At 38.0% G+C, this 26,087-nt stretch overlaps 1 protein-coding gene across 4 annotated transcripts in view; it reads right to left on the bottom strand.

Annotated features, from left to right (window-relative positions):
• CRACR2A (calcium release activated channel regulator 2A) overlaps window positions 1–26,087 on the bottom strand; it is a 73,967-nt gene that overhangs the window by 39,220 nt on the left and 8,660 nt on the right. For 2 of the 4 annotated variants that reach the window (XM_042795461.1, XM_042795462.1), the window contains exons 2-6: window positions 22,740–22,978; window positions 18,166–18,277; window positions 11,197–11,365; window positions 9,513–9,659; window positions 2,409–2,499 (exon numbers count right to left, since the gene is read on the bottom strand). In XM_042795461.1, the coding sequence (XP_042651395.1) occupies window positions 2,409–2,499; window positions 9,513–9,659; window positions 11,197–11,365; window positions 18,166–18,277; window positions 22,740–22,961 (741 nt within the window). In that variant the 5' untranslated portion in view covers window positions 22,962–22,978. Of the gene's footprint in view, window positions 1–2,408; window positions 2,500–9,512; window positions 9,660–11,196; window positions 11,366–12,216; window positions 12,572–18,165; window positions 18,278–22,739; window positions 22,979–26,087 lie in introns of those variants that run through there. The other 2 variants (XM_032985886.2, XM_032985888.1) reach the window with 2 other exon arrangements.

A 26,087-nucleotide genomic window follows, 5' to 3' on the forward strand; every position in this document is an offset into this window, starting at 1 on the left:
GCAGCCCTTCCCGAGCTGCTCCCGCATGGGACACCCCCACATGCTGCAATCCTCCCAGCGCTGAACTACAACAGCGGGGCTACCTTTTCCCACAAGACCCCGGCCTTCTTCGGGTACAGCACCTTGATCATCAAGGTGAAAAAACAAAAGCCATAAATCAGTGTCTGCTCCACTGTAGATCTCCATGGGTGGCAGGGGGGGCCGCCCTGCCGTCTCACCACAGGATACAAGGGGGTCTCTGCTCCGGCACACCTCCCCCCTCCTTTCTTCCTCCATTCCTCCACTGACCTTGGTGTTCACGCAGCTGCCCCAACTCCTCCTCACAAGTCTGATTCCTCATCACCACGTCCCTTCTTAATTATGTTCTCACAGATGCACAGCTGATGGGCTCAGTTTTGGTGCAGAGGTGGAGCTGACTTGGAGCTGGGGGACTTCGAGAAGCTTCTCACAGGGGGCCATCCCTATAGCCCCCTCCCCTGCTACCAAAAAACTCCACCACTCACTCAAACCCAGGACACTGTCCTATTCCTCCACAACAGGCTTCTACTCTCTAAGGTCCCCAGGAAAATGCCTCTAAAAAAAAATAAAAATTCCCTCAAGATATCAATGGTTCCTAAATGCTTTTCCCCTTCAGTCATACATGTAATGGGGTAATCAAATGCATGCTAACTGGCTTCTTATGTGGAAGAATATATATCTAAGTGAAAAAGACAGACTAACTTCCACTTTTGTACAGCCTTCAGTCAGCAGTGTATTATCATAAATAGCTACAATTTGAACTTATTTGCATATTCCCAATTTTTTTAAATGTATTCTTCAAGAGCTACTCCATTCAAGCCATAATTCCCCTTTTAATGGCATCAGTGTACCTCTCCAGGCTGTAAAGTCTTTGTGAGATTTTGCACTAGAGAAAGAATTTAACAGTCTGATCTCCCCAAATTAGTCATGCCAAGAAACAATACTTCTTGAGTGTCTGACAACCATTAGTGTGAATGCTGAGTAAACTGTAAATATCTTCTCTGGAAGCTTTAACAAAAAAACTTGAAAGAAATGGCTTTACCTCAAATGTACAACTAATTAGGAGATCCAACAATCATTGCTCATGGAAAAATCTTTGTTTTAGGATTTTCAATACAGCTTCTATTGTGGGCTAAGAGCATATAAAACATTTCTTCCACAACAACTGCTGTCAGGCAAAGCTGCAAATACTTTTTATCCTTCAGCTGATATACAGATTTCCAATAAAGGCTTAATCTCATCCACCACTAAGAACTGCTCTCAGCTTGGAACGGAAAAAAACTTGAAATTTATGAGTCAGGTTCACTATCCTGTGAAGTAAGTGAAAAGACTGATTCTTTAGACAGCTGATTAAGGCCCTTTTTTCTCTAACACACTTTATGTCAGGAAACAAAAAATACTTCATATATTTGGATCACAAAAGGATTTTTTAGATACCGTATTTAATCAAGAATGGAGGAAATAATTGATGGATATCCACTAGTTTTGTCAACATTTTGTGTACCATGAGTTGTTTGAAACCATATATTGGTTTAATTTATATGACTGCTTTCAAGGCAACAAAAAGGCATAGGCCAGTAGCTCATGATTGGTTGTCCCAGGCCACCCAAAGAAGCCGCCGAACCTCCATCCTTTGCATACTCAAAACTTAATTGGACAAGTCCCTGAGCAACCTGACCTAGTCTGAAAGTTAGGAGCAGCAAAGGTGTCTTCCCACCTAAATGATTCTAAGATGACTCTTTCCTGAAGCATACTGGGAGTTCCTGTCAGTTTCCTTGTTTTAGGAGAAAAAAACAGGACAGAGAAATCCAGAGAAGACTATGAAATCAGTAGAGGATATTTAAAGGAGACTTTGTAAGAAAAGGGAATTCATTGTCAGGTGTTCTGGAAGCACCTTGGCAATGACAAAAGAATCTGACCCATGCTTATTCTGCAAATAGCCATGGTGGTTTCAGAAATTACCATCACTTGATTTATCACTTGTTACTCTTCAGTAAGCACTTATCCCTTCCGCAAAAACAGAGACTGCAGAACTCAACAGGATTAGTGCTGTTCCAAACAACATTTCTCCTAATTGTGATCAGAAGTTGGACCTACAGCAGCATTGATAATACAATAAGGCTGTAGTTCAGCTGACTTTCAAAAGAATTCCAGCTGCTACTGTATGCCAACCACTGAGCACAGGACACTGATGCTCCTCTCATCCAACAAATCACTTAGTTTGAAGCTGCAGAGCCTGGATCAGTACAAAAGTAGCTGTGAAGTAAATTATGTTTTTTCTTATTCTGTTGTGAAACACATTTTGTGGGCTTTCATTTCCCACCCAGAATGTGTATAAAACCACTGAAAGTGGGAACAGAATCCATGCCCACAACAACAAAGACACTCACTTTCAAGAGAGACTGCTCTTTCTCCTTTTTGACTTGTCGTTCCATTTCCTCATAGAGATGTTGAATTTCTTCATCATAAGCAGCAGTTTTCCTAATAAGAAATAAAAGTATATTGAGTGGTTTGTTGTAGCATTACTTCAAGTCATGGTTCACATTATGAGCTAAGCCTTACATTTCTGCCTTAACACAAGACTCCAGAGAATGTTCTAGGGTTAACAAAAAAGGAATTTTTGTGCACGAAAGGTCACAGATTTTTTTTTTTTCTCATGGAAGGAAAGCTTCAACAGCTCAAAGACTAATAAAGCTACATATTTGATGTTTTCATATAAAGCAGCTGTTCATTATGTAGTTTTAATGACTACTATATGTTAGGTTTAAGGAACAGAGCTTTCTAGTGACAATTCTAAGAATTCCAGAGCCAAAGTTTGCCAGTTAAAAGAAGTATTTTCACTGAAACTTCTTTTTTTTTTTTTTACTCTGGAACTGCATTGTTCACCATTCAAGAGCACTGAATAAGGTACTTCTATTGTGTCTAAGATGTTTTATCTAGAACAGACTTCCTGTAAGTCCTTCTTAAAAGCTGTCTTACTGCCTCTGAAACAGCTTGGCTGAGACAAATCTGAAAAGCCCAGATGAGGAACAGAAATAAATAAGCTGCATACAAGTGTATCTGACTGTAGAAAAAAAGAAAGACCTACAAAACTTGTTTTCCCAATAGAATACTGTAATTAATAGCATTGCAGTATGATACATCAAGGATTACATTGAATAGATGGTTTAGTTTGGGTAGAAAAAACAACTGCTGAAAGGGAACAAGACAGCTGCTTTGTTTTGCTTCTATTCTTATTCTATTCTATTCTATTCTATTCTATTCTATTCTATTCTATTCTATTCTATTCTATTCTATTCTCATGAATCCAGAAACTGAAAAGCAAATATCACTTTGCATCAAACTCAGGGGACATCCTAGAAAGATTTTTAATAGATTAATAGGACCTTTATATGACACTACTGTATATTCCCCTACATTCCTCTTGCTAAAGCTGTCCCTTGAGCAACCTGCAGAATGCTTTTGTTATAAATAAAATACAAATAATCTAGGGTATTCACATCAGTAAGAGCAAGAAGGAATACACAGTAGAATAAAGAGTATAATAAACAGGAATATACAGTAGAAGAAAAAGCTGTTGATTTTGTAGTCTGGGTATCTGCTGGGGCCTTTTTGGTACCTAACATTCTACATATTCTGATTTCACTTATTAAAGGCCTGATTGTCTTCTCAGTTAAAGCCAAGCAAGTCAGAAAGAAACTTAAAAAAATTTACCTTTGCTAAGAGTGAGAAACACAAGAAACAAGTCTGTCTTTCCTCCTTTCAAACATCAGAACACTCAACATTGCCAGCTTGAATTTTGAGTCACAGGTAAAAAATAAGGGAGGGGAAGGCATTTTCTCAGGATTTACAGCAACAATAAAGAAATATCAAATCAATAACTATTGCTGTTACTTAAGATTTTTGTAAACTCTGATTAGGTGAGAAGCGCTGACCAGACAAGGGCCTCTTCATGTGACTGCAATGTTTCAAATACAGAGTGCCAGAAAATCCAGAAGCCCTTTTTGATGCCTTATTCCCCTTACAGTGTAAAGTTAGGTCATGTTCTGATCTCAAATTTTATTTTCTTAAAACTAAGAAAATGTTTTATAAGAAATTTGCACTGAACAATGGAATAAAGTTATACAAGTTCATAAAGAATTAACAATTATTTAGAAAGATGAGGCAGAGGTGCTGAAATCATATTTTAAAATACTGCATTCATACAGTATAACGTAACTTTGATCAGGGTTAGATTGACTATTTACTGAAAAACCCTGTAACTTTGCATGAGCAGAACACATTGCACAGCAGTCAGTGCTTCCATGGGAATCAAGGATTTTCTATGCTTCTGTGTAACAGGGAGAATAACTTTAGTTCCTTGTTGTTAAGCTGCTGATTTAGATATTTCTTCCCTCTTTGGAAAGCAAAGCATAGGGCAGCACCATCAAGACTACATCTAGGAAGTACCTCTAGATGCAGGAATCTTTTTAGTTGGTTTGGCACATAAGCACTTAAGCCTGACATTTCTGAAGGATGAATACTCCCCAAGAATTTCATTCATGGTTTACCATTCTTAACTCTGATCAAATTAAACATAAATATAAAATAGTATCCTGTTATGATCAAAACTGTAACACAATTATAAGTAACATAACTAACAAGCAGGAGAAAAAATAATCCAATACATTAGCTGGCAAATATTCCCCACATGCAGTCAGGAGAAAGTAATTAAAACCATAAGGGCATATCATTGTTATGTGAAAAATTAAAATCTCTATTTCCCGGGATCATACCTCCAGTTTTACTCAATGCATAATTGTATAGTTTCAGCATTATTTGATAACATGATCTTTCTCCTTCTGGTAATGCTATGGAATAAACAGAGATGGAGACAAATGGGAGAGTGCTGTTACTGAGCACGTGAACCAAAATGGAAGGTAACATGAGTTCACTAGGTTCAGATGATGAGTTCAGAATCGACACCCAAGGGTGCCCATTTCTGCCCATTCATGTAGCTGCAATGTGAATTGTTTAGGCTTCATAATTGCTGTTCACTCAGTTTGTTGTAATCGTTCTTCTTTTCTCTTTAAAAAATACTGTGATTTGCACACTTTGTGTACTGTGTACTTCTGAGATGCTGATTATCCTCTTCTTCCACCAAAAATGTACTCTGACACTGTTCCATGCTAAGCCCAATGAGAAGTCAGTTCCTCCTTCCCTTCTCATTTACCCTTCTGTTTATCTTCTCTGTTTAGAACTCCCTTGTTTGAAACACAGTCCGCCTTTTTACTAGGTTTGTCTTTCAAATGCAAAGCACAGCAGCAGACAGGGCTAATGGCAATTGAAGATTTTATATGCTATTAGAAGAAAAAGGTCTCTCTCGCATCTGTTTTAAGTTTACTTCCTATAGTCTTATTAAATGCCCCTTGGTTCTATTGCTAGAGATTCAAAGAATAACAGTTCCTCATTCAGCCTAGTTGGTGGCCTCATGGTTTTATAAAGGTCTATCATACCACACTCCAGACTTTACCTCCTCACTCAAGAGATCCTACATTTTAAAAATAGCTCTCTCAGAATAGCTGTTCCACTCCTTTAACCACTGAGTTGCCATTCTCTGTATCTTTCTTCATTCCACTACATTCTTCTTGTCTTGCAGACCAGAACTTCACTCTGTACTCAAGATGTGGGAGCACCAAGATTCTATGTTGTGGCAAAAACATGCTTCGTCATGTTCTCAGTACCCTTCCTGATCATGCACAGCATTTTACTGGGTTTTTTTGGCTGCCATTGCACCCTGAACTGATGATTTCAGGAAGCTCTCTACAATGACCCCAAGGGCTTTCTCCAGAGTTATAACTGCCCATTCCAAGCTCAGTATCATGTAAGCATGACTTACTATATCTTCCTTACATTTATCTACAATGAAGTTGATCTACTGCTTTTTTGCCCACTCAATACAGGAGCCTATTATTTAAAAACACCACTGCTAAATTTAAGAAGCCATCTAATTTTAATTTAGCACTTAAAATTAAATACAAATATCAAAATATCAAGGAGAACTAATTTAGCCTGGCAAATAAAAATTGTATCCACTGTGTAGATGCCAAGAGCAAAATGGATGAATGTATGGAGCTACCAGTCCACACTTTCAGTGCACAGCTTAGATATAGCTGATTCCAGCACGAGACCAGAAATACGTACAGTATGTGGCTTGATACATTACTGTTGTAAAAGTCTCTCACTTTTGTTTGAATGAAAAGAAATAAAGAAACAAATTAGTATTTTTAAAAGGAGAGGGTTTAAACCTTGTTTTTTCATCTTCCCTTAAAATCTACAAGTATATGCAACAGCTCATCATCAATTCCTTTACGATTACAAACACCAGTAAGAAGAACACCAGTTCTGGGATAAAAATGTGGCTGTTTCCTTTGTTTTCCTTAAAGTGTATTCAATTGTATGCCAAAACTCATCAGTAGTATTTTTGCTGTTTTTCTACTGAACCAGAGCTACAGATCATCTATAAGGAGAAACATCCCCATGGTACAGAATATGTCTGATGCAGTGATAGACCTCTTCTGTGAGTGTATCACCAGGAATATATTTGGTATCTTGTTAGGGATCTTTGTTGAAACTCTTTAACTAAGAGATCACAGTGGTAGGTTTTATGTTTCTTCTCCAATAACTGTCTTAACTGATTAAAATAAAATATAAAACTGATGTGAAGTTAGTATCTGACAAAATCCGAGTGGGTCATTTTACCTGACATACAGGTAAAGCATACCTTTAATACTACAGAAAATTATGGCTTTTTCTAAGTAACAAAAATAGTACACACTATGTGTGCACAATGCCGTAATTTACATGTTCAGAGCACAAAAATCCTAGTATCTGTAAGAGGGTTAGCGGTAGACAGTACAATATGCAAATCTCTTCTTCAAATCTATTTAAAAGTTACCAACCTTTTTTTCCTAGCAAAAACCCCTTACTTGACATATAGAAGGTTTCTTTAAATACATGCACTCATATATATATATATATATACACACACACACATAGATACATATAAATAAATATATATAAATAAAAATCCTCAGGGAGATCAACCCTATGCCTTTGAGTAACACCCAACAAAGTACCACAAATTTCCTCTACACCGGATCATGCTGCATGTTACACATATGTATTAGAAACGTATAAAGAAGTTTACTGAGTTCCACGAGAAAAAGTTTGTAAGACACATATTAACACTGGTATAGATTAAGTGTTGAAGTGTTGAGATGAGTAGGTCTCAACCTGATGATTAACTAACTGAACGGAGTATGAGAAACTACTGGACATTACATGAGAAATTACTGGATGTAATCAATAACAGTGAGAAACTAACAGCAGTTATAGATAGCACCCTGAAAGATGGCTTTCACAGGTGTTCTAGGAGGAGTTATGCAATAAGCAGTCAACCTCACAGCTATCTGAAGGACAGCATTATTTGGCATCTCTTGGAGGAGAAGAATCTTGTCAAGGGAAAGAGCATCTAGATAACCACATCAGTATCACTATATAAAAGCAAGATTACTTAGGTACCAATATCAGAAATACAAAATCTGCATACAGATGCAGAAAAATTGGGACCAATGTCAAAAAAATTATTTAGGGACAAGTTTTTTATTTATGAGGAGACAAAGATAGAGAAAGGGATTAAGGTGGATGTGAAGCAGGGGGATAAGTGGCTTAGTCAAGTGTAAGCATCTGATGCTTAGTATTTTTGGTCTGGTCAAGTCCTGTGTCTGATTATCACAGACTATGCTTATCTTATTATATCCTACTTCTAACTGTGTGAACTCAATGTCTATTCTGTATGGGTGTTATTCACTAGCATAATTCAAGCTGAACTAGCCAGCAAGGAGGAGGAGATCTTCATCTAGAAAAACTCAAGGTCTGAGCTGATGCATGGAGGTAAAGGGACTAGGATCTCAGCATGGCCATTAGATGGACTTAAAAAAGCCTCATGCTAATTAGCTGAAGGATCTTTGATTTTTAATGAGTGAGCAAATGAATACATTCCAGTAGCAAACTTCAATCCGGCTGAACCAGCCAGCTAGTAGAAGGAGACCCACACCTGGAAAGACCCAAGGTCTGAGTCAAAAAATGGGTAAGGCCCCCAGGGTGCAGGCAGGAACTAAGTCCACACTAATATTCAAAGTACCTGTGAATGCAGGTTTGTTTCTGAATAATGTAAGTGTGGGGGAGGGCTGCATGTGTGTATGTTTTCATTAACAAAATTCACTCCTGATAAATTGGATGGGAGAAAATGTGTTCTCCATGTACCTCTGTGCTGATCACAGCTAATAAACAGACAAATTTATTAATTCAATTACCAAAAACACTGACAATGGTCTGACAAAAAAAAAAAAAAAAAAAAAAACCAAACAAAACCCCTCACCACACATGGTTATTGATAATCTCTGGTCTAAAACAGACAGCACAGCCACTTTTATGCTGTTTCCAACTGTCTGAATGCTAAAACCACACTTGTAGACTTAGAAGAAAATGCTGCTACCAATACAGACCTATCTTTATCAATATCAATATAAACTATCAATATAAACATGTCTTTAAAGACCATGGTTTTAGGTTTTCTATTTCTTCAGAAGCCTTGTCACATTCTCAGAATAGCCAAGAGAGTGCTTAACAAATGAAATAAATGTTCAACAACATATTTGCCTTTATTACCCAGTCTGTAAGAATCTGAAATTCAGAAGTGACACTTCATAATAAAAATACAGAACTTCAACCATAATCATAATTTTGCATTCTATTTAGTTTTTGCATCACAATCTTTTCCCTCTAGATATTAAAGCGGGAAAAAAACTTTAATTAAATTTCCCCCTAAAAATTAAAGGATGATCTACTTATTTTTAGTTCCTATATATGTTTTTATGTGGTTTATGTATTTGTTTAGGTATATACATTACATATGCTTTTATATATAAACTCAATATATATTTTTTACTATATTTCATATGTTTGTTTTATATATGTATTTGTTAACTTACATTTTCACTGGTATAAGTGCTTTGTGCTGCTTTAACATCTGAAGCCTCTCATGTCTCTGGCCAGTTAATCCAGATTTATAGCCTTTCTGCATGCAATGTTTGCAAAGCACACAGACAATTTACTAGTTTTACTGGTAAATCTGACTGTCCTCTGGAATCAAACTGATTAATTAGAAGTTAATTGCTTAATATTGTCTTAAAACTGCAATGCAATAATAGACACCTGCAAAAGGATTTCAGTCAACAAAATCTGTTAACTAGAAGAAAAAAGCTAATTTCAACCAGTTCTGCATTATAAATAATTTTACTAGTACTCTTCATGACTAAAAAAATTTTACGTTACTCTTGTGATTATAGTGCTCAGTTCTTCACTGAAATACTTGTTTAGTTCAAAGGTTCAAACAGTACGTAAGATAGCTGTAAAACTACACAAACAGTACAACAAAGAGAAGTACTAACTTTTTTAGAGCACATTCCAACTCATTCTTTTCATTATCTGCTTCTTGGAGCTGGGAAAAAATTCTGACCAGGAACTCTTCAAAATTGGAAAGTAAATGAGGTTCATCTTTTCTCAGCTGCAACCAAAGTTGCTTCACATCATTCTCACTGAAAGAAAAGATCATAAAGAATTAATTAAAAGAAAATTTCTCAGGCTGCAGTAAATGTTCACAGCATTCTGGTGGATGAAGGCTTTAGGGAATCACTAGTCATAACACAAAGCTTATTAAAAACAAGGGCTATTTAAGCAGTGCCAGATTTGAAAAGGATGAGGTGTGTGGGAAATGGTGCAAATTGCATTTATTCAAAAAAAATGCATTATAAAGTTTGGCCATGAATGACTACAGACAAGAATGCCTTGCCAGACTTCATCTAAACAGGAATGAATAAGAAAGGAGACAGATGAAATACACTGTACCATCTCATCACTTCTATTAGAAATAAAGATGTTCCCACAAACCTAGTGGGAAGGGGGCAGTGGGAAGGCTAATCAAAAACACTTCTTCGTGAGAAATGAATGAGACTCAGTCTCCTAAGTTACTTAGACAAGTTAACAAATTGCATCTGTACTGTCTTCTTTCATCTTCAACCCATTTTAATTCCACAGTGGGACTGCTACAGAAATCAGAGCATGGCATCTTGAAACTTTTGATTTAAAGATTTACCAAGAGTATGTTTTCTTTCCAAATCTGTTCAGCAGATACTGGAAAAAAAGATGTTCTACTATGGATGATAATGGATTTTTAATACTTTGCCAAAATTCTACTGAACAACTTTGTTTCTTCCTAACTCATTCTCTTCCATGTGCATTGTAAGACTGAACCTAGCCAGCAAAGAGTGCTATATTTGAAGGATAAAACGAGGATAAGGATAGAAAAGTGAGTGATAAAAATCTCATCACAATGAAAGCCTTTCAGAATGACTGACAATCAGCTCTTTCCTGTAACAGGCAGTCATGTGAAGAGAAGCACTGATGTGCACTTTTATTTCATGCTAAGGAACATTGATGCATTTCTGAAATATTCCTACTATCTGTCCAGATTGTCTACCATTTTTTCCCCGTGCTTTTTTTGATCTACAACATTCACTGTGATTGACCAATGAATGTCAGACCAACACACCAGAAGCTCTTAGAGTAGTTTTTGTGTTCTGTGTTTCAGAGCAAGTCATCCTGGTGCTGGAAGAGGCAGTGTTATCAGATAATCACAACAGCAATTATGCACGAAGGGGAGAAAAAGCTGAAAAAGGGGAGAAAACATTATTTCTTATGGTTAACTAGTGCACTTCAAACACAGCCCTTGCCAAAAAAATCAGTCATCATGTGTTGTTTGATTGAAAATCGGTGGCATCTGAGGATTACATGCTAGTACTTATCTATGTTCAAAATCCATGGTACATCAGTGGTTTAATGGTACAGTTTTCATATGGCACAAACACATGTTTCATATGCCTGGAATCCAATAGCTTTGCTCTTGCAAATTTTGGTTGAATGGCATTTTATCATCTCTGACAACCAATAAAATTAATTTTTAAAGAATCACTGTAACTGAGCAGCCTTGATTCTCATCTTTCACCTTGGACTCCATTAAAATCAAACTCATAAAAGATCATAAAATCTATTACTGCTACTGCTGTGATGACTCACTCATCCAAAACATTTTTAGCTTCAAGCCGATCCATCAGATTTGAGAACTGGAATTCTTCATCCTCATCATCATTCATAATCTCTTTCCATTTAAGTGGGTGGGCTGTTTCACCTTCTGATTGCTTCATCATCTCATTATTCAAAGCCATCTGCCCCAAAAGAAACTGGTCTAAGAATTAGAAATTACACGTTAGCATTTTCAGAACTTACCATAAAAACAATGTCACTGAAGAACAACATACTAAAGATCAAATTTTACAGTAAATATGATTTGCGAGGGCAACATCTACACTTGTTTACAAGAAAGGAGAGTATAATGAAAGAATAAAAGGATGAGGCATGGCAAGAGGATCCCTGAGTTCTATGCCTTTGACCCCAGTTTAATGTCTAACGTTCAATAAATCGCTTACCTCTAAATTCACAAACATACTGAAAAAATTCAGGCCTCCATAAACAAAAGACATAAATTGCAGCAACAAGCAATTTATAAATGTTGTGGTCTTATTTACTGATATGCTTAAATAGAAGTTAGGAATCTAAAATAATCATAGCATTAGTACTGATAAAATGTACCTCCTATTTTAACATTCTTTTTAGTGCATGACCAAATGCACACCTAAAATTCCTGTACAAACTGCATATAGAAAGTTACATTTTATTAACACTTATTTCCCTCCATTTGACTCACATGCATTTTAATTCCTTTAAACTTGACGCCTACAGCAGTTTCTTCCATCTATTTGGGATATTTCTATTAATAACAGAAAGATTGGATCATGGAGACATGGTGGGATGGCTCCCATGACTGGAGTGTTGCAGTGGAGGGATACAGGCTCTTTAAGGAAGGACAGGAAGGGTAGACAAGAAGGGAGAGCTGCCCTTCAAGTGAGAGAGCAGCTGGAATGCATGGAGCTCTGTGTGGGGATAGAAGAGGAGCTGATGGGAGAGTTATGGGCTAGGATTAAAGAGAGGACAGGCAAAGGGGACAGTATAGTGAGTGTCTGCTATTGGCCACCTGACCAGGTGGATGAGATCTTCTACAGACGGACATGAACAGACTCAATTTCACAGGTCTTGGTCTTCATGGGGGACTTCAACCACCCTGATATCTGTTGGAGGGACAATGCAGCAGGACATAATCAAAACAGGAGGTTTCTGGAGTGCATTGATGATAACTTCCTTCTCCAAGTGATAGAGAATCCAACGAGCAGACGTGCTTTTCTGGACCTCATATCCAGCAATAAGGAGGGTCTCACTGGGGATGTGAAAGTCAAAAGAAAGCCTTGGCTGCAGTGAACATGAGATGGTGGAGTTCAGGATCTGGAGGACAGGAAGGAGGGTGAAAAGCAAGCTCATAATCATGGACTTCAGGAGAGCAGACTTTGGCCTCTTCAAATATCTGCTTGGAAGAGTTCCTTGGGATAAGGCCCTAGGTGGAAGAGAGGACCAACAAATCTGGTTAATATTCAAGGATCACCTTCTCCAAGCTCAAGAGAATCCCAATGAATAAGAAGCCAGGCAAAAATACCGGGAGACCTGTATGGATTAAAGGATCTCCTGGCCAAACTCAAACACAAAAAGAAAGCACAGAGGGCAGAAGCAAAGATGGGTAGCCTGGGAGGGAACAGAAATACAGAAACATTGTCTGGGCATGCAGGGGTGGTTAGGAAAGCTAAAGACCAAATGGAATTCCATCTGGACAGAGATGTAAAAAAAAAAAAAAAAAAAAAAAAAAAAAAAAAAAAAAGAAGGCTTCTCTAAGTACATAGGAGACAAAAGGAAGACTATGGAAAACGTGTCCCTCAATGAGATGAGAGACTTGGTTACACAGGACATGGAAAAGGCGGATGTATCAAATGACTTCTTTGCCTCGGTCTTTACTAGCAAGACTGATCTTCAGAATTCCCAGCTCCCAGAGACGAGAGAGAAAGGTTGGAGCAAAGAAGATGTGCATTGTGTAGAAGACAATCAATCAGGTCAGGGAATACCTAAGTAAAATGGACATATATAAGTTCATGGGCCCTGATGGGATGCACTCAGGAGTGCTGAGTGAGCTGGAAGATGTCACTGTGAGGCCACTCTTGATAATCTTAGATCAATCATGGTGATTGGGAGAAGTGCCAGAAGACTGGAGGAAAGCTCCCATCTTCAAGAAGGGCAGGAAAGAGGATCCAGGGAACCACAAGCTAGTCATCTTAACCTTGATCCCTGGGAAGGTGATGGAGCACCTAATCCTGGAAACCATTTCCAGACACATTAAGGATGAGAAAATCATCAGGAGTAGTCAGCATGGATTCACCAATGGGAAGTCATGCTTATCCAACTTGATAAACATCTATAATGAAGTCACTGGACTGGTAGATGAGGGGAGAGCAGTGGATATTGTCTACCTGGGTTTCAGTAAGGCCTCCAACAAGCTGTTGATGTATAGGATGGATGAGCATTCAATGAGGTGGACTGAAAAGTAGATGAATAGCTGGGCCCAGAGGATGGTAATCAGTGGTGCAAAATCTAATTGGAGGCCAGTGACTGGCATGTACCCCAGGGATCAATACTGGGTCCACTCTGGTTTAACATCTTCATTAATGATCTGGATGATGGAGCAGAGTGCACCCTCAGCAAGTTTGTAGATGACACCAAACTGGGAGGAGTGGCTGATACACCAGAGGATTGTGTGGGCATCCATAGGGAAATCAACATTCAGGCGAAATGGGCTGATAGGAACCTCATCAAGTTCAACAAGGGGAAATGCAAAGTCCTGAACCTGGGGAGGAACGACCCCATGCACCAATATATGCTGGGGGCCACACAGATGGAAAGCAGCTTGGCGTAAAATAACCAGGGAATCCTGGTAGGCACCAGGCTGAACAGGACCCAGCAACGTATACTTGCTGCAAAGAAGGCTAATGGTATCCTTGGCTGCACTGGACAGTGTATGGGCAGCAGGTTGAGAAAAGTGATCTTTCCCCTTTATTCCACACTGGGAAGGCCACATCTGGAGTACTCTGTCCAATACTGGGCTCCTCAGTACAAGAGAGACATGGACATACTGGAGACAGTCCAAAAAAAGGGTCACAAATATGATTATGGGACAAGTGCATCTCTCATATGAGGAAAGGGTGAGTGATCTGGGACTGTTTAGCCTAGAGAAGAGAAGGCTCAGGGGTATCTTATTAACGTATATAAATATATGAAGCGAGTTTGCAAAGAGGATGGAGCCAGGCTTTTTTCAGTGGTGTCTAGTGACAGGACAAGAGGCAATGGGCACAAACCAAAATACAGGAGGTTCCCTCTGAAGATCAGGAAACACTTTTCTACTGTGAGGGTAATTAAGTACTGGCACAGGTTGCCCAGGGAGGCTGGGGAGTCTCCCTCCTTGGAGATATTCAAAAGCCATCTGGACATAGCCCTAGGCAACTGGCTTGAGGTGGCCCTGCTTGAGCAGGGGGGTTGGACCAGCTGACCTCCAGAGGTTCCTTCCAACCTCAACCATTCTGTGATTCTGTGATTGAGATATTCCTGTTTTTTGACACCACGTCACAGTCATGAGAGACTTTCAAGAAAGTCATGAGACTTTCTTGACAATTTTTCACTAGCCAACAACACATGATGTTACCTTGCATTTGCTCTAGTAAGTGTTGAGAACACTACAGAAGAATCAATTATAAATATTAACCATAGATTAACAAATTAGTTGATTCAGTTTAAATTAAACATGAGGCTAAGCAAGGATATTATTGAAGTCAGCTGGTTTGAAGGGTTCAAGTAAATTAACAAACAGACTAGCATAGAATCAAAAGTGCAAAACTATTTGAATTTGTATCTCAAAGTGGGAGGGTGTGGAGGGGAAATGTACGGAGAAAAGATCTGACTGTATCTGACTGTATCTGATCTGCCTTCAGGTCTGACTGTACCAATATTGATCTCAAAAAAGAGGTAAGCTGAGATCCTACAATTAATACAATGACCAAAAAAAGCAAGTTACAACTTGGAGATAAAAAGGGTATATATAGACAAGAGAGCCAAAAATACTGAGACCTGCAAAGAATACTAAAATAAACAGCTACAGGCATTATAGCTACATCCATAAAAAGAAAAGAAGAAAGAAGTACAGTAGTTGCACAGTGAGGCTGCAGAAGTGAAAGTGCCACATGAATGATCAATGCATTTGTGCTCAGTTGAGGAAGTTTAGTGCACCCTCAGCAAGTCTGCTGACAACACCAAGCTATGTGGTGCAGCTGACACACCAAAGGGAAGGGATGCCATTCAGAGGGACCTTGACAGGCTTGAGAGGTGGGCCTGTGCAAACCTCATAAAGTTCAACAAGGCCAAGTGCAAGGTCCTGCACATTGGTTGAGGCAATCCCATGCACCAATACAGGGTGAGTGATGAGTGGATTGAAAAGAGTCCTGTGGAGAAGAACTCGGGGTTATTAGTGGATGGAAAACTGAATATGAGCCACCAATGTGCGCTCACAGCCCAGAAAGCCAACTGTATCCTGAGCTGCACCAAGAGACATGTAGCTAGCAGGTTGAGGGAGGTGATTCTCCCCTTCTACTCCGCTCTCGTGTGACCCCACCTGCAGTACTGTGTTCAGCTCTGGGGCTCCCAACATAAGAAGGACACAGACCTGCTTGAGCGGGTCCAGAGGAGGCCACAGAGATGATCAGGGGGCTGGAGAATCTCCCTTATGAGGACAGGCTGAGAGAGTTGAGGCTGTTCAGACTAGAGAAGAGAAAGCTCCAGGGAGACCTTATAGTGGTCTTTCAGTACTTAAAGGGGGCCTACAGGAAAGGTGGGGAAGAACTCTTTATCAGGGAGTATAGTGATAGGATGAGGGGTAATGGTTTTAAACTGAAAGCGGATAGATTTAGGTTAGATATAAGGAAGAAATTCTTTACTGTGAGGGTGGTAAGACACTGGAACAGGTTGCCCAGAGGAGTGGTGGATGCCACCTCCCTAGAAGTGTTCAAGGCCAGGTTGGATGAGGCTTTGGGCAACCTGATCTATTGGAAGGTGTCCCTGCCCACAGTAGATGGGTTGGAACTAGATGATCTTTGAGGTCCCTTCCAACCCAAACCATTCTACGATGATTCTATGATGATGATTTCATCAAATTCTAAATGCGTCAGCTATTTCATTTGAACATCTGTAAGTCAGAAGTTTTAAGAAGTCTGGGCAAAAGCAGTACTGTGATTTTCCGCAGAGGAACTTTGGTTATATTCTAAATTCTAGTACAGAAGCAACCATAGACTCGAGGAAACAGAAATACTGGTGTGGGTTTATGGTTCATCAACTCTATCTTGAGTTTTTTCTCATGACACCCAGCACAGCATGTTGACAACAGAGACAGTAGACTATGCTGCAAAGAGGTTACAGTAAATTTCAGCTTTGCCATCATTTAGCAATATGAATGGGATTCTCCCATATTAATTGGTACAGCACAAATTTTATCCAGACATTACTCTGCTTTCTCCATTTTCTGGATTTCTAAAGCAGCCTTTATCTAGTACAGCTTCTGCTTCTACTAGGAACATCAACATCATCATCTAGCCAAATGCATGGCTATCTAGCTTGGATCCCTAGAAAATACCTGTGAATCCTGTGTAGCACGTTAAAATATAGCATGCTTTACACTGTCTATCCTTAAGTTTTATGTGAATCCTATGCATTGGTGCTGTTGAAGGCAGCGCCTTGTCTGTGGCAGCCTGTTTGTATGTGTACTTTGTGTATCTGTGCACGTGCATGCGTGGGTGCCTCTGGGATACATGTTTAACTTCACTACCAGTTGAACCTGCAAACAGGAAAGCAATGGCCACATCTATCTGGGTCTCTGAAATGGGCTGCAGCAGCTAGGCAGAAGGAATCCCCCACACTCTGGAGCTGTTGGACATGGCAATGACTTACAACATCCCTTAACACAAAATTTTGTTTTCACAGGGACTCCTTATGAGAATAATCTTCATTTAACTAAGAAATATGTATAATTTACTTATGAGAAGTAAACCAGTAATACATTATTTCATTTTTAAATAATGATAGTTTGCAGATTAAAGCATACTCTTTGTTAAGATATTTGATCTAGCCCTAAAATGGGGGAGGTGGGACATGAGAGAATTAAAATTTCAAATGATTGATGATTTGCAAACAAAAATTAAGGTCTTATGTTCTGGGCCTATAAATAGTATTTAAATGGAGATTTAGAGGAATGAATAAATTTTCTCTTCAGAGAAAAGGCTTAAACCTGATGCTTATAGTCAGCAGAGCTAAAATTTAAGTACAAAATTGATTCTGCATAAACAACCAAACAGTATCACTAACTAATATTGTCATCTTATCAGGAACCTCACTATTGTGGAGAAAACAACCCTTTCACAAACACAGAAAACATGACAGTAAGAGAAGAGTGCTGTTGCAAAGCAGGCAGTTACAAAGACTTTATCAGTTCCCATCGTTCAGCGACCATAATTGCCTCATCATGTTTTCTTTTGAAATAAAGTAACATCACTTGAAGAATTAATTTGTTGTCGGAAGTATTCCCACAGCTGCAAGGATAGTGGTATTAACACATTTTCAACATTGTCTTATATTAATAATAGAGATAATCCTAATTATCTCTTGGGTCTTATAACCTGATATGAAATAAAACACAAGATTTTTCCCCGCAAGGGAATTATCCAAAATTTGTTCATAGATCTACTCCACAGCTTAAAACGGGTTACATCACATCTCATATTGTGCCATGGCTTGCCATCTTACACAGGAGAAAAGGACTGTGGACCCCTTTGTCTCTTTATAGACATAATTTGACCACTTCATCTGCTACTTATATCTGCCATATCTAAGGAATAGTATGGCTCCCTGTGTGCATCATTAAGTGTACTATTAAGATAAAATATGTCTTTACTGATGTGAACAGTACAGAATATTAATAAAGCTCAATTAAGGAGACATGCTTTCCAAACTCACTGAATCCTGTGGTGAACTCCTTTGGGGTAAGTGAGCCACTGCCATCAGCATCCAATGTAACAAAAACTTTTTCAAGCTCTCCTGGGCTAAGAGGTAACTCAGGATGCAGTCTCTGGAATGACAAAACATGCAGTGACATTACCCAGTACTACAGGATGAGAAGAAGACTAGATTCTACAGAACATCCATAATACAGAAGGATAGATCCTTTTGTTTCCCAGAGTGAAAATTCAAATGTATCATGGAGTAAAACAACAACAGGTGAGAGAGATTTGCTTTTATAACTTCATTATTTGCCTTTATGTATCCTTTACGACAAAGCAGTGAGAATAATATCCATGTGATGCAGATTTCAATCACACAGGGAAGAGATGGAACTTGAGGTGGAATCTCAGCATCCTGGTGAAATGGCTTGATTATCTTGTTGAAATGCCTTATCATGCAGTCGGACAAACTTATGAGCAGAACTGTATACCTAGTTCCTTCCACAACATCAGGTCAAGCAACAGACTCTCTAAACAAGAACATTATAGAGGGTATACTGTCCGAATTAAAGCTGCTTTAAAATGTGTAAATAAATAAATAAATAAATAAATAAAACAAGACTAGGAAAGCTGCATGGTCCAAAGAGCAAACCTGCTGCTTCTGTAACAAGTTAAATGTAGTTTATGACTGTCCACTGAAATGCAGCATGATCACACCAAAAAAGACAAAACTTCATGAAACCAGCTCCACACAAATCACTTAATTTTTTCCTGAGAATCTAAAGACAGACATAAAAGAGAAACAACTTTTTTTAAAAAAAATCTAGCCCTTACAGTTTTATTGTAATACTTTTAACAGTATAGACAGATTCCCAGAAACAGGAGGAAACTGGAGGGGCAAACAACTACAGTAGCAAAAATTTCCATTAGGAGATAGCACTAAGAAGAGTAAAACCTTTCTTCAGCTTGGGAAGCAGTACAAATATACACTGGTGAAGTCCTTTGCTTCATTGGTTAATATTTTAATCCCTTACCTGAACTCCTGTTGTATATACAATGTATTAAAATTGCAAGCTAATAGGTTGATAAAATTTATCAGAACAAAAGTGATAATCTGTTCCACTGTGGAAAAGGGAATTAGAGCCAAAGAAAGTTTCTCCTGCAATCCAAGAAAAATATCCAAGAACACAGCACTGATGAGGGAGAAGGTGCTTCAGACAAATTACTCTTTTTACACTTAGAAAAACAGAAACTGTACTCCTATTGCCAGATATCTGGGACCTGCTGAAGGAATGCTTCTTGAGAGCTGGCTGTCCTCTTCTGACCATGTCATAAACACACCAGCTCACCTGCTATTCCACTACAACTGCTTGTGGGTCTTGCTGGAAACCTGAATAATAAATATATGCTTCTCCAACTACAGCTGGAGTGCCCTATTGCAGGGTCCAAATTCTGCACCAAATTACACTAATTTTGTAGTAGAAAACAACACAATGACTTGCATTTTATTGAAAAAAATATGAAACTAAGATATTTTGAAGAATGCATCAACATTTTGCTCCATTAAATTCCTTGTGCATGATTTATGGATTTTGATGAACTGCGGCCACACTAGACTCTTTTACTAAGATTAAGTCAATGTTTCCCCAACCTCTTGTTTATATTCTTAAAAAAATATTTAAGGTTGTTTGTTTGTTTGTTTGTTTGTTTTTCTGTTAGGAAAACAAAATCTTATTGTTGGTCTCAAAGGTGTGGTTTTGTTTATTTGCTCATTTTGGGTTTACTGTAAAAATAAATAGATATTTTCAATATGAGGCTCTTAACATTTTTTTTAAATTAATATATATACATATATATAAATATATATTCAAAGATACCATTGGAGCTTAAAGGGAAATTATCTGCATTGCCACCCAGTGTGCTCTGTGCTTTCATGACATACATGCTTACTTATCTGAAAATACCAAGCTTTTACTCTGCTAAATGAAAAGATAGAGGTCAAATAGCCAAAAGCAGGATATGAACCCAATTCTGCTATATGCATTAAAACAAACCACTGTGGTTTCAAGTCTCAGGTAGAATTTGCTTTCTTGCAATTTCATTAAAACCTCGCTTCTTTGAAAGTTGAGCACATCTGATATTTTGAAATGTAATGAAAAATTCCAAACAACCAGTATTAACATAATCTCAAAAAAACAGCATGGTATTATAGGGGAAGAGTAAACTTTAATATAATTACTATATTATAGACACATCAGAAAACTTTGTAAGATCTGTTCCACTGAAGTTAATTGGATTTTAGATACTCTGAACTTTCTACATACTCAGCACTCTCTGTTGAAAATCATGCCTCATATCACATGACTAAAGATTAAAAAGCTTAATGTTAGCATCTTGTATTTGAAGCAATGCTTCATTAATGGTAAGCAGTACTAAACTTACAAACATCAGGATGCAAAAGTGATCAACATTTGGTACCTTTTAAGGAAAAAACTGATTTAATTTATTGATTTATGTCTTTGCTATAGGAAGTGAACATCATGAAAAGTGCAATCAAAATCAATTATACTGATTTTAAACTCACGTTTGCAATACAAGGGTTCTAATTAACTAGTCATTCTAATCAATGATTAGTGAATGAAGCATAATGAATAACTGTAGCAGTATATGTCTAATGTACAGTTGTTTGGTAGAAAACATCATTATTTTGTATGTTAATAAAATAATGGGTACCCAATCCATTAGAAAACATTGTAGATTGCTGTCACTGCTGTCCAAATAAATGTCTGTTAATGCACTACTACAAGGAAGATGGGACAATGAGAAAGCTACCACTGGCTTCAAAGACTCAGGGTTCCTGAATTGCTGGAATTAATTTAAAAGACTTTTGCTTATATTTTTTATTCACTGTCACTAAATTACTGTGAAGTCAAATGGAGAAGATGGGACTCACCCCAGTTTTTTGTCAGTGGAACTGCATTGCTCTCAGACAAATTTTTACTAAAGTGTTGAGTAGAATAAGGATAATCCAGTATCTTCAAAAGGTCTGTATTTGTAATATTAACTTTAATTGAATCAGCAGGAAATAAAAGCAAATATAAAGAAACATATTCTGAAGTATTCTGAGCACAATTACTTCCGTATTCAAATGAAGCAGACATTTTATATATACTGAAATTGTCAGATATGTTAAATACTCATGGTGAAATAGAAGAAATGTACTTAATCTGTTCTTTGTAATGCTTTGCATCCCTTTCTCTACTGCATCTTCTGCAACAACTGCTTTAGAACCTAAAGTATAAATTTACCAGTACTCTAAGCATAAAACCTAGAATCAAACAGAAACAAATGTTTTTTATGTTCCGTGTAAAAAGATATATTAAAACTCTTTTTATACACATATATACATATACATATATGGGTCTTCCACTAGGTGAAAATACATGGTATTCAGTTTTTGGAAAGACAATAAAATTATAATCCATTAAATTCTCTATGGGTATGGATTTGCCAAAATTACCAATAACAACACATTTGTTTGCATTCAGTTACTTCCATGAGATCATGTATACCGGTGGAGCCTACAGCACAGCAAGCATCTGCATTTTTATCTTTTTTCAACTTTGCAGAAATAGCAAAGGTAATCACAAAACTCAGCAACACACAACTTCAGATAAAGCTCTTGAGAGCTAGTAATCTGAGCAATTTACTATGAAGTTTTTCTTTTCCAACACAGGTAGCTAAAAGTGTTTTACTTGCATTTTCCTATATACAGACACATCTCTGTTTCTAAGGTTTATAAATTTTATATTAGATGCTTCCATTGGCAGCAGTTTGCACTGAACTGATTTTGCCATCCCTTCCCAATTCTATTTCATCTGCAAGTACTGAAGTAGAAATGGATTAACACAATGAAATTATGCTTTGCATGTTAAGCATGAGTACATTCTTGTTTTCTGCCATGTACTGGTTCAAATCATTTTATAATTTCTACAGTATGCACCCAATCCCATTTTCAAGAGATTTTGTTATATAGTTAGTTTTTTTCAACTACATTTTCAGCAAATCTGATTTTGGCCCTGCAAACAATTTAAGAACAATTCAGTAAGATTATCATTAACACTGTAATGCTAAAATACTGTTCCTCTATACTTCCTACATATATATGTGATCCAGCTGAGAGTTCACCCTTGTCTGGCAGGTGAAACCAAAGTGAAAGACTTTATTTATACAATTTTCCTGAAAAAACAGAAGGCTAAAATTGGTGGACTGAATACTTTCATGATCCTCTGGCAAATCGCAAAATAATTAATTTACTGGAGTTTCAATTTTCTCAATAAGACTGGAATTAAATTCCCGGGGCATTTTTTTAAAATTCACTTACTTTGATTTTCCACTTTTTTGTTGCTTTGTCTGTGGAAACAAATGCAAGCATTATGTAAGACTTCAAACAGATAACTTTAAATCCTACATATCTCTTTAAAGTTATCAGGAGGGTGTTACCATTTTTAACTCTAAATCAGTTTCAACTCATTATGGGCATTAGGAGCTTCTCTCATTGTGCATTTCACATAGTCAATTTTTTTTTACCTGCATGTCTTGGTAAGTGATGAAGCCTTTGCCTTCCAGATCACAAATCTGAAAGAACTCATGTGCTTTTCTCAACACAGTTAGTCCTGGGTCTTGTTCTCCTGTCCTGTTCCTCTCCATATCTCCTGGTGGCACAGGACTGGCACAGTCTCCTTGTATTCTGTCCATCGTCACAATCTCAGCACAGGAATATTTTGGGATGCTGCTATCCCATTTACTCATAAATTCTGATCTGAAACCTGTGCACGGAAGGTAAGGAAAAGAACAAATCAGACCCTCTTAATGATGATTTCCACAGTTTCTTAGCAACCATCTTTCTAATTAACCACTAAAGCTTAGAAGAAGAAAAAGCTTTTTGAAAATGCCTACCCTTGATGGGCTGCACTAAAGACACTGCAAATGGAGCAGTGAATGAGGGAGGGGAAATCTGAGAGGAGAAGACAAAACTAACTCTGAAAAGGAATCTCAAATAAAAATCAATCAGTTTAACAAGAAATATAGACAATCAATTAACATGAAAAAGAAAACACAAGAAATATGGGTAAATGAAAAATACTTTAAATTCACTACAAGTATTCAACTGGTATCCTTTTGACTCTGATCATCTTAACAACACATATCACAATGTGCATCCACTGCTTTGGAATACAGTTCATATGATAGCTATAGAATGGAAGGTAATTGATGACTGATGGAACTGGATGGATCACGGCATTTAAATCAGTTAAGTAAAATTACAAGAAAGATAATGGACTATGGAATTCTGAAACATTTCCTTAGCTTCATCCTTATTACTTGGGGCTTTGACTTTCAGCTGTGAAGGAGAACTAATTGCTAGTGAACTTGGGAAGACTTCGTAAGCTAATCACATGCTAAAGAGCCTCTGTGAAAAGTTGTATTATACTCCCTGCATGAAAATATTTGTATATATTCATGTTTGGTTATAGTTTTATCTTAATTTAGTTCTAGGGGGTCAGATGTAAATAGTTTTCCTGCTCTAAACATGTACAATGCACAGCAGCAATACAAAAGGAGCAGGCTTTCCCAAAAACCTATGAGGTCAAATGTGCTATTGACTAATCATGGGTTGTCATGCCTCACCTGATGTTTTTAAGTCTAATGATCTAAACTCATTATCATGTGGGTAAACCAAGTACAGAAACAGTCTATACCACTGAGGTACTGTGTATTTGTGACAGGCTAAGAACATGTGTACAGTTACAAGGGCTCAGATGACATGCAATGACTTGACTCCTATCTGCATCTTGAATTTGTATTTCTCTTTTTCTAAATCAGTCTACCTAAAGTAGCCACAAATGTGTCTGATAATTTTTAACAAAGAGAGACATTTGACTATTATAAAGGAACGTAGCTGACCTAGCATGACTGGCACAATCTGGAACAACTCCCACAGAGGCCAGTGATAATTATTTGAATCCAAAATGTATATTGTCTTCAGAGTATAGGCCTTGATATTGTATGGATGTAAAAGCAGAATCCAAGGAAACAAGAACTTCAGCTTGTGTACTCGGCTTCTTAAGGAGAAAAGGCTCTGATCACATAGACAGAGTAACTCAGAGTCTGCTTTATTCTATGCTTAAATTCAAGCCTGGCAGTGCTTTATACCTCTTAAAACACAGTCTGTCACGCTTGCAGCTTCCAGTGGATTTCCATGACAAAGTGATTTCTCCAATAGCTATATGGGCCAAGCTGTTGGACTTCCCATGTTGCATGTAAATATAAAAGCACTGTAACCAGGTCACTGACTTCAAACCAAGCTGAGACTTTGATGAGTGAATCATTCATCCCTTATGAAACGATGTGGCAAACATCTGCAAACATAGGTAAATTTTCCTCATTCTCCCTTGCTCTCTTTTGCAACTCTGATCATTTCAGGGCTGTTGTTCAAATACTCTCCAAAAGTGAAATAATATTGTTTTAATGACCAAAGAATATATTTGTCAAAATCCTTCCTAAAACAGAGTTGCAAGCAGCAGAAGGAAAAACATTCTGAGAGAATGTTTTCCCAATACCATCCTGCTTTAGGAAACTCCTTCACAGAATGGGTCTTACTTTAATTTTAACGTATGGCAGTTGGGGTGCTTTATAAACCCCGAGACCAGCTATTTGAACCGAGCTGTTGCAGGCACTGGGTACCGCTCATTGCTGTGGCAGGTGAGCGCTCTGCTGAGAGTCACAGCGCTCTGAACCCCAAAAGGCACTGAAGCCTGCCAGATTACCCGTGCCGGCAGCCAAGCCAAAAAATTAACAAGCATAGGACATGCTGTCACAGGTAATATAGGTCAGCCATAGCAAGGGGCATTTGGCTATTACAGCTGCCTGAACCAGATGTATTCTTTCTCTTATGAATAAAATTTCTAGCTCAGAAAGTCTGACCAATCATCAGTAATTGTGAAGATACATAAAAGAAAAGTTCACTCTATAACTGTACTGTTTCTTAATCCCTTTCCTGACATTCCAGTATTAGTCTCAAAAACAGTAGATGAGATAGATGAATCTTTGCTGTGACTCTGTACAGCCACCCACAAGTGGATCAAATGGAAATGTCACTACAAGCCACATTTAGACTACAGTGGTATCCCGGTCTGGATGAGATTCTCCTTTCACACTGCTTTTATCCACCTAAACCTCATTTACTTCAATAAAGCTGTGAGAAGTAACAGAAGAATTTTGCTTTCGCTAAAATTAATTAAACAATTACTTTTATTGAGTTAGGCTAAAGGTGTTATTAAATTAGTGTTGTTAAAACTATAACAGTTAAGCAAGCCTTTTTTGATCACAAATTAGGCATATGGTCGGGCACTTTGGGGAGCTGGGCAAGCAATGGGATGGGCGGTGATCTGTGGTTGGGTGTCATGTAAAGCAGAACCTGGATGGGTGGGGCTGGGCAGGAACCGAAGCCAGCAGAAAAGGGTTAAGCAAAGAACTCCTGATGAAGAGGAACCTGGACTTTGCCCCCCCCGTCCCCGTCCCCGTCCCCCCCCCCCGTCCCCCCCCCCCCCGTCCCCCCACCAACACCCCCAGAGGGCAGTGGAAAAGTACTGAGACAGCCTTGGAGAAACAAAGAAAAAGGAGCTGCGCAGGTATAAAGAGGAGAAAAACCACCATTTTCGCTCAACCAATGAAATCTCCTAATTGCTCTATAAATAGAAGCCCCTGCTGGGGCAGGTTGCGCCATTGCGCCCAGCGCTGTACTCTTTGCTTCACTGACTTTGTCCCCAATAAAACATTTTTTTGATATACGTGAGCTTGTTTCTCACAAGATGTGAAGAAGAAAAAAAAAAAGTATATTGCATCCAATACACTTGTGTCCCAGTCCAATGTCAG

The sequence above is a fragment of the Tyto alba genome, unplaced genomic scaffold, assembly GCF_018691265.1.
Source record: "Tyto alba isolate M040663 unplaced genomic scaffold, T.alba_DEE_v4.0 Super-Scaffold_21, whole genome shotgun sequence".
Taxonomy (NCBI): Eukaryota; Metazoa; Chordata; class Aves; order Strigiformes; family Tytonidae; genus Tyto; species Tyto alba.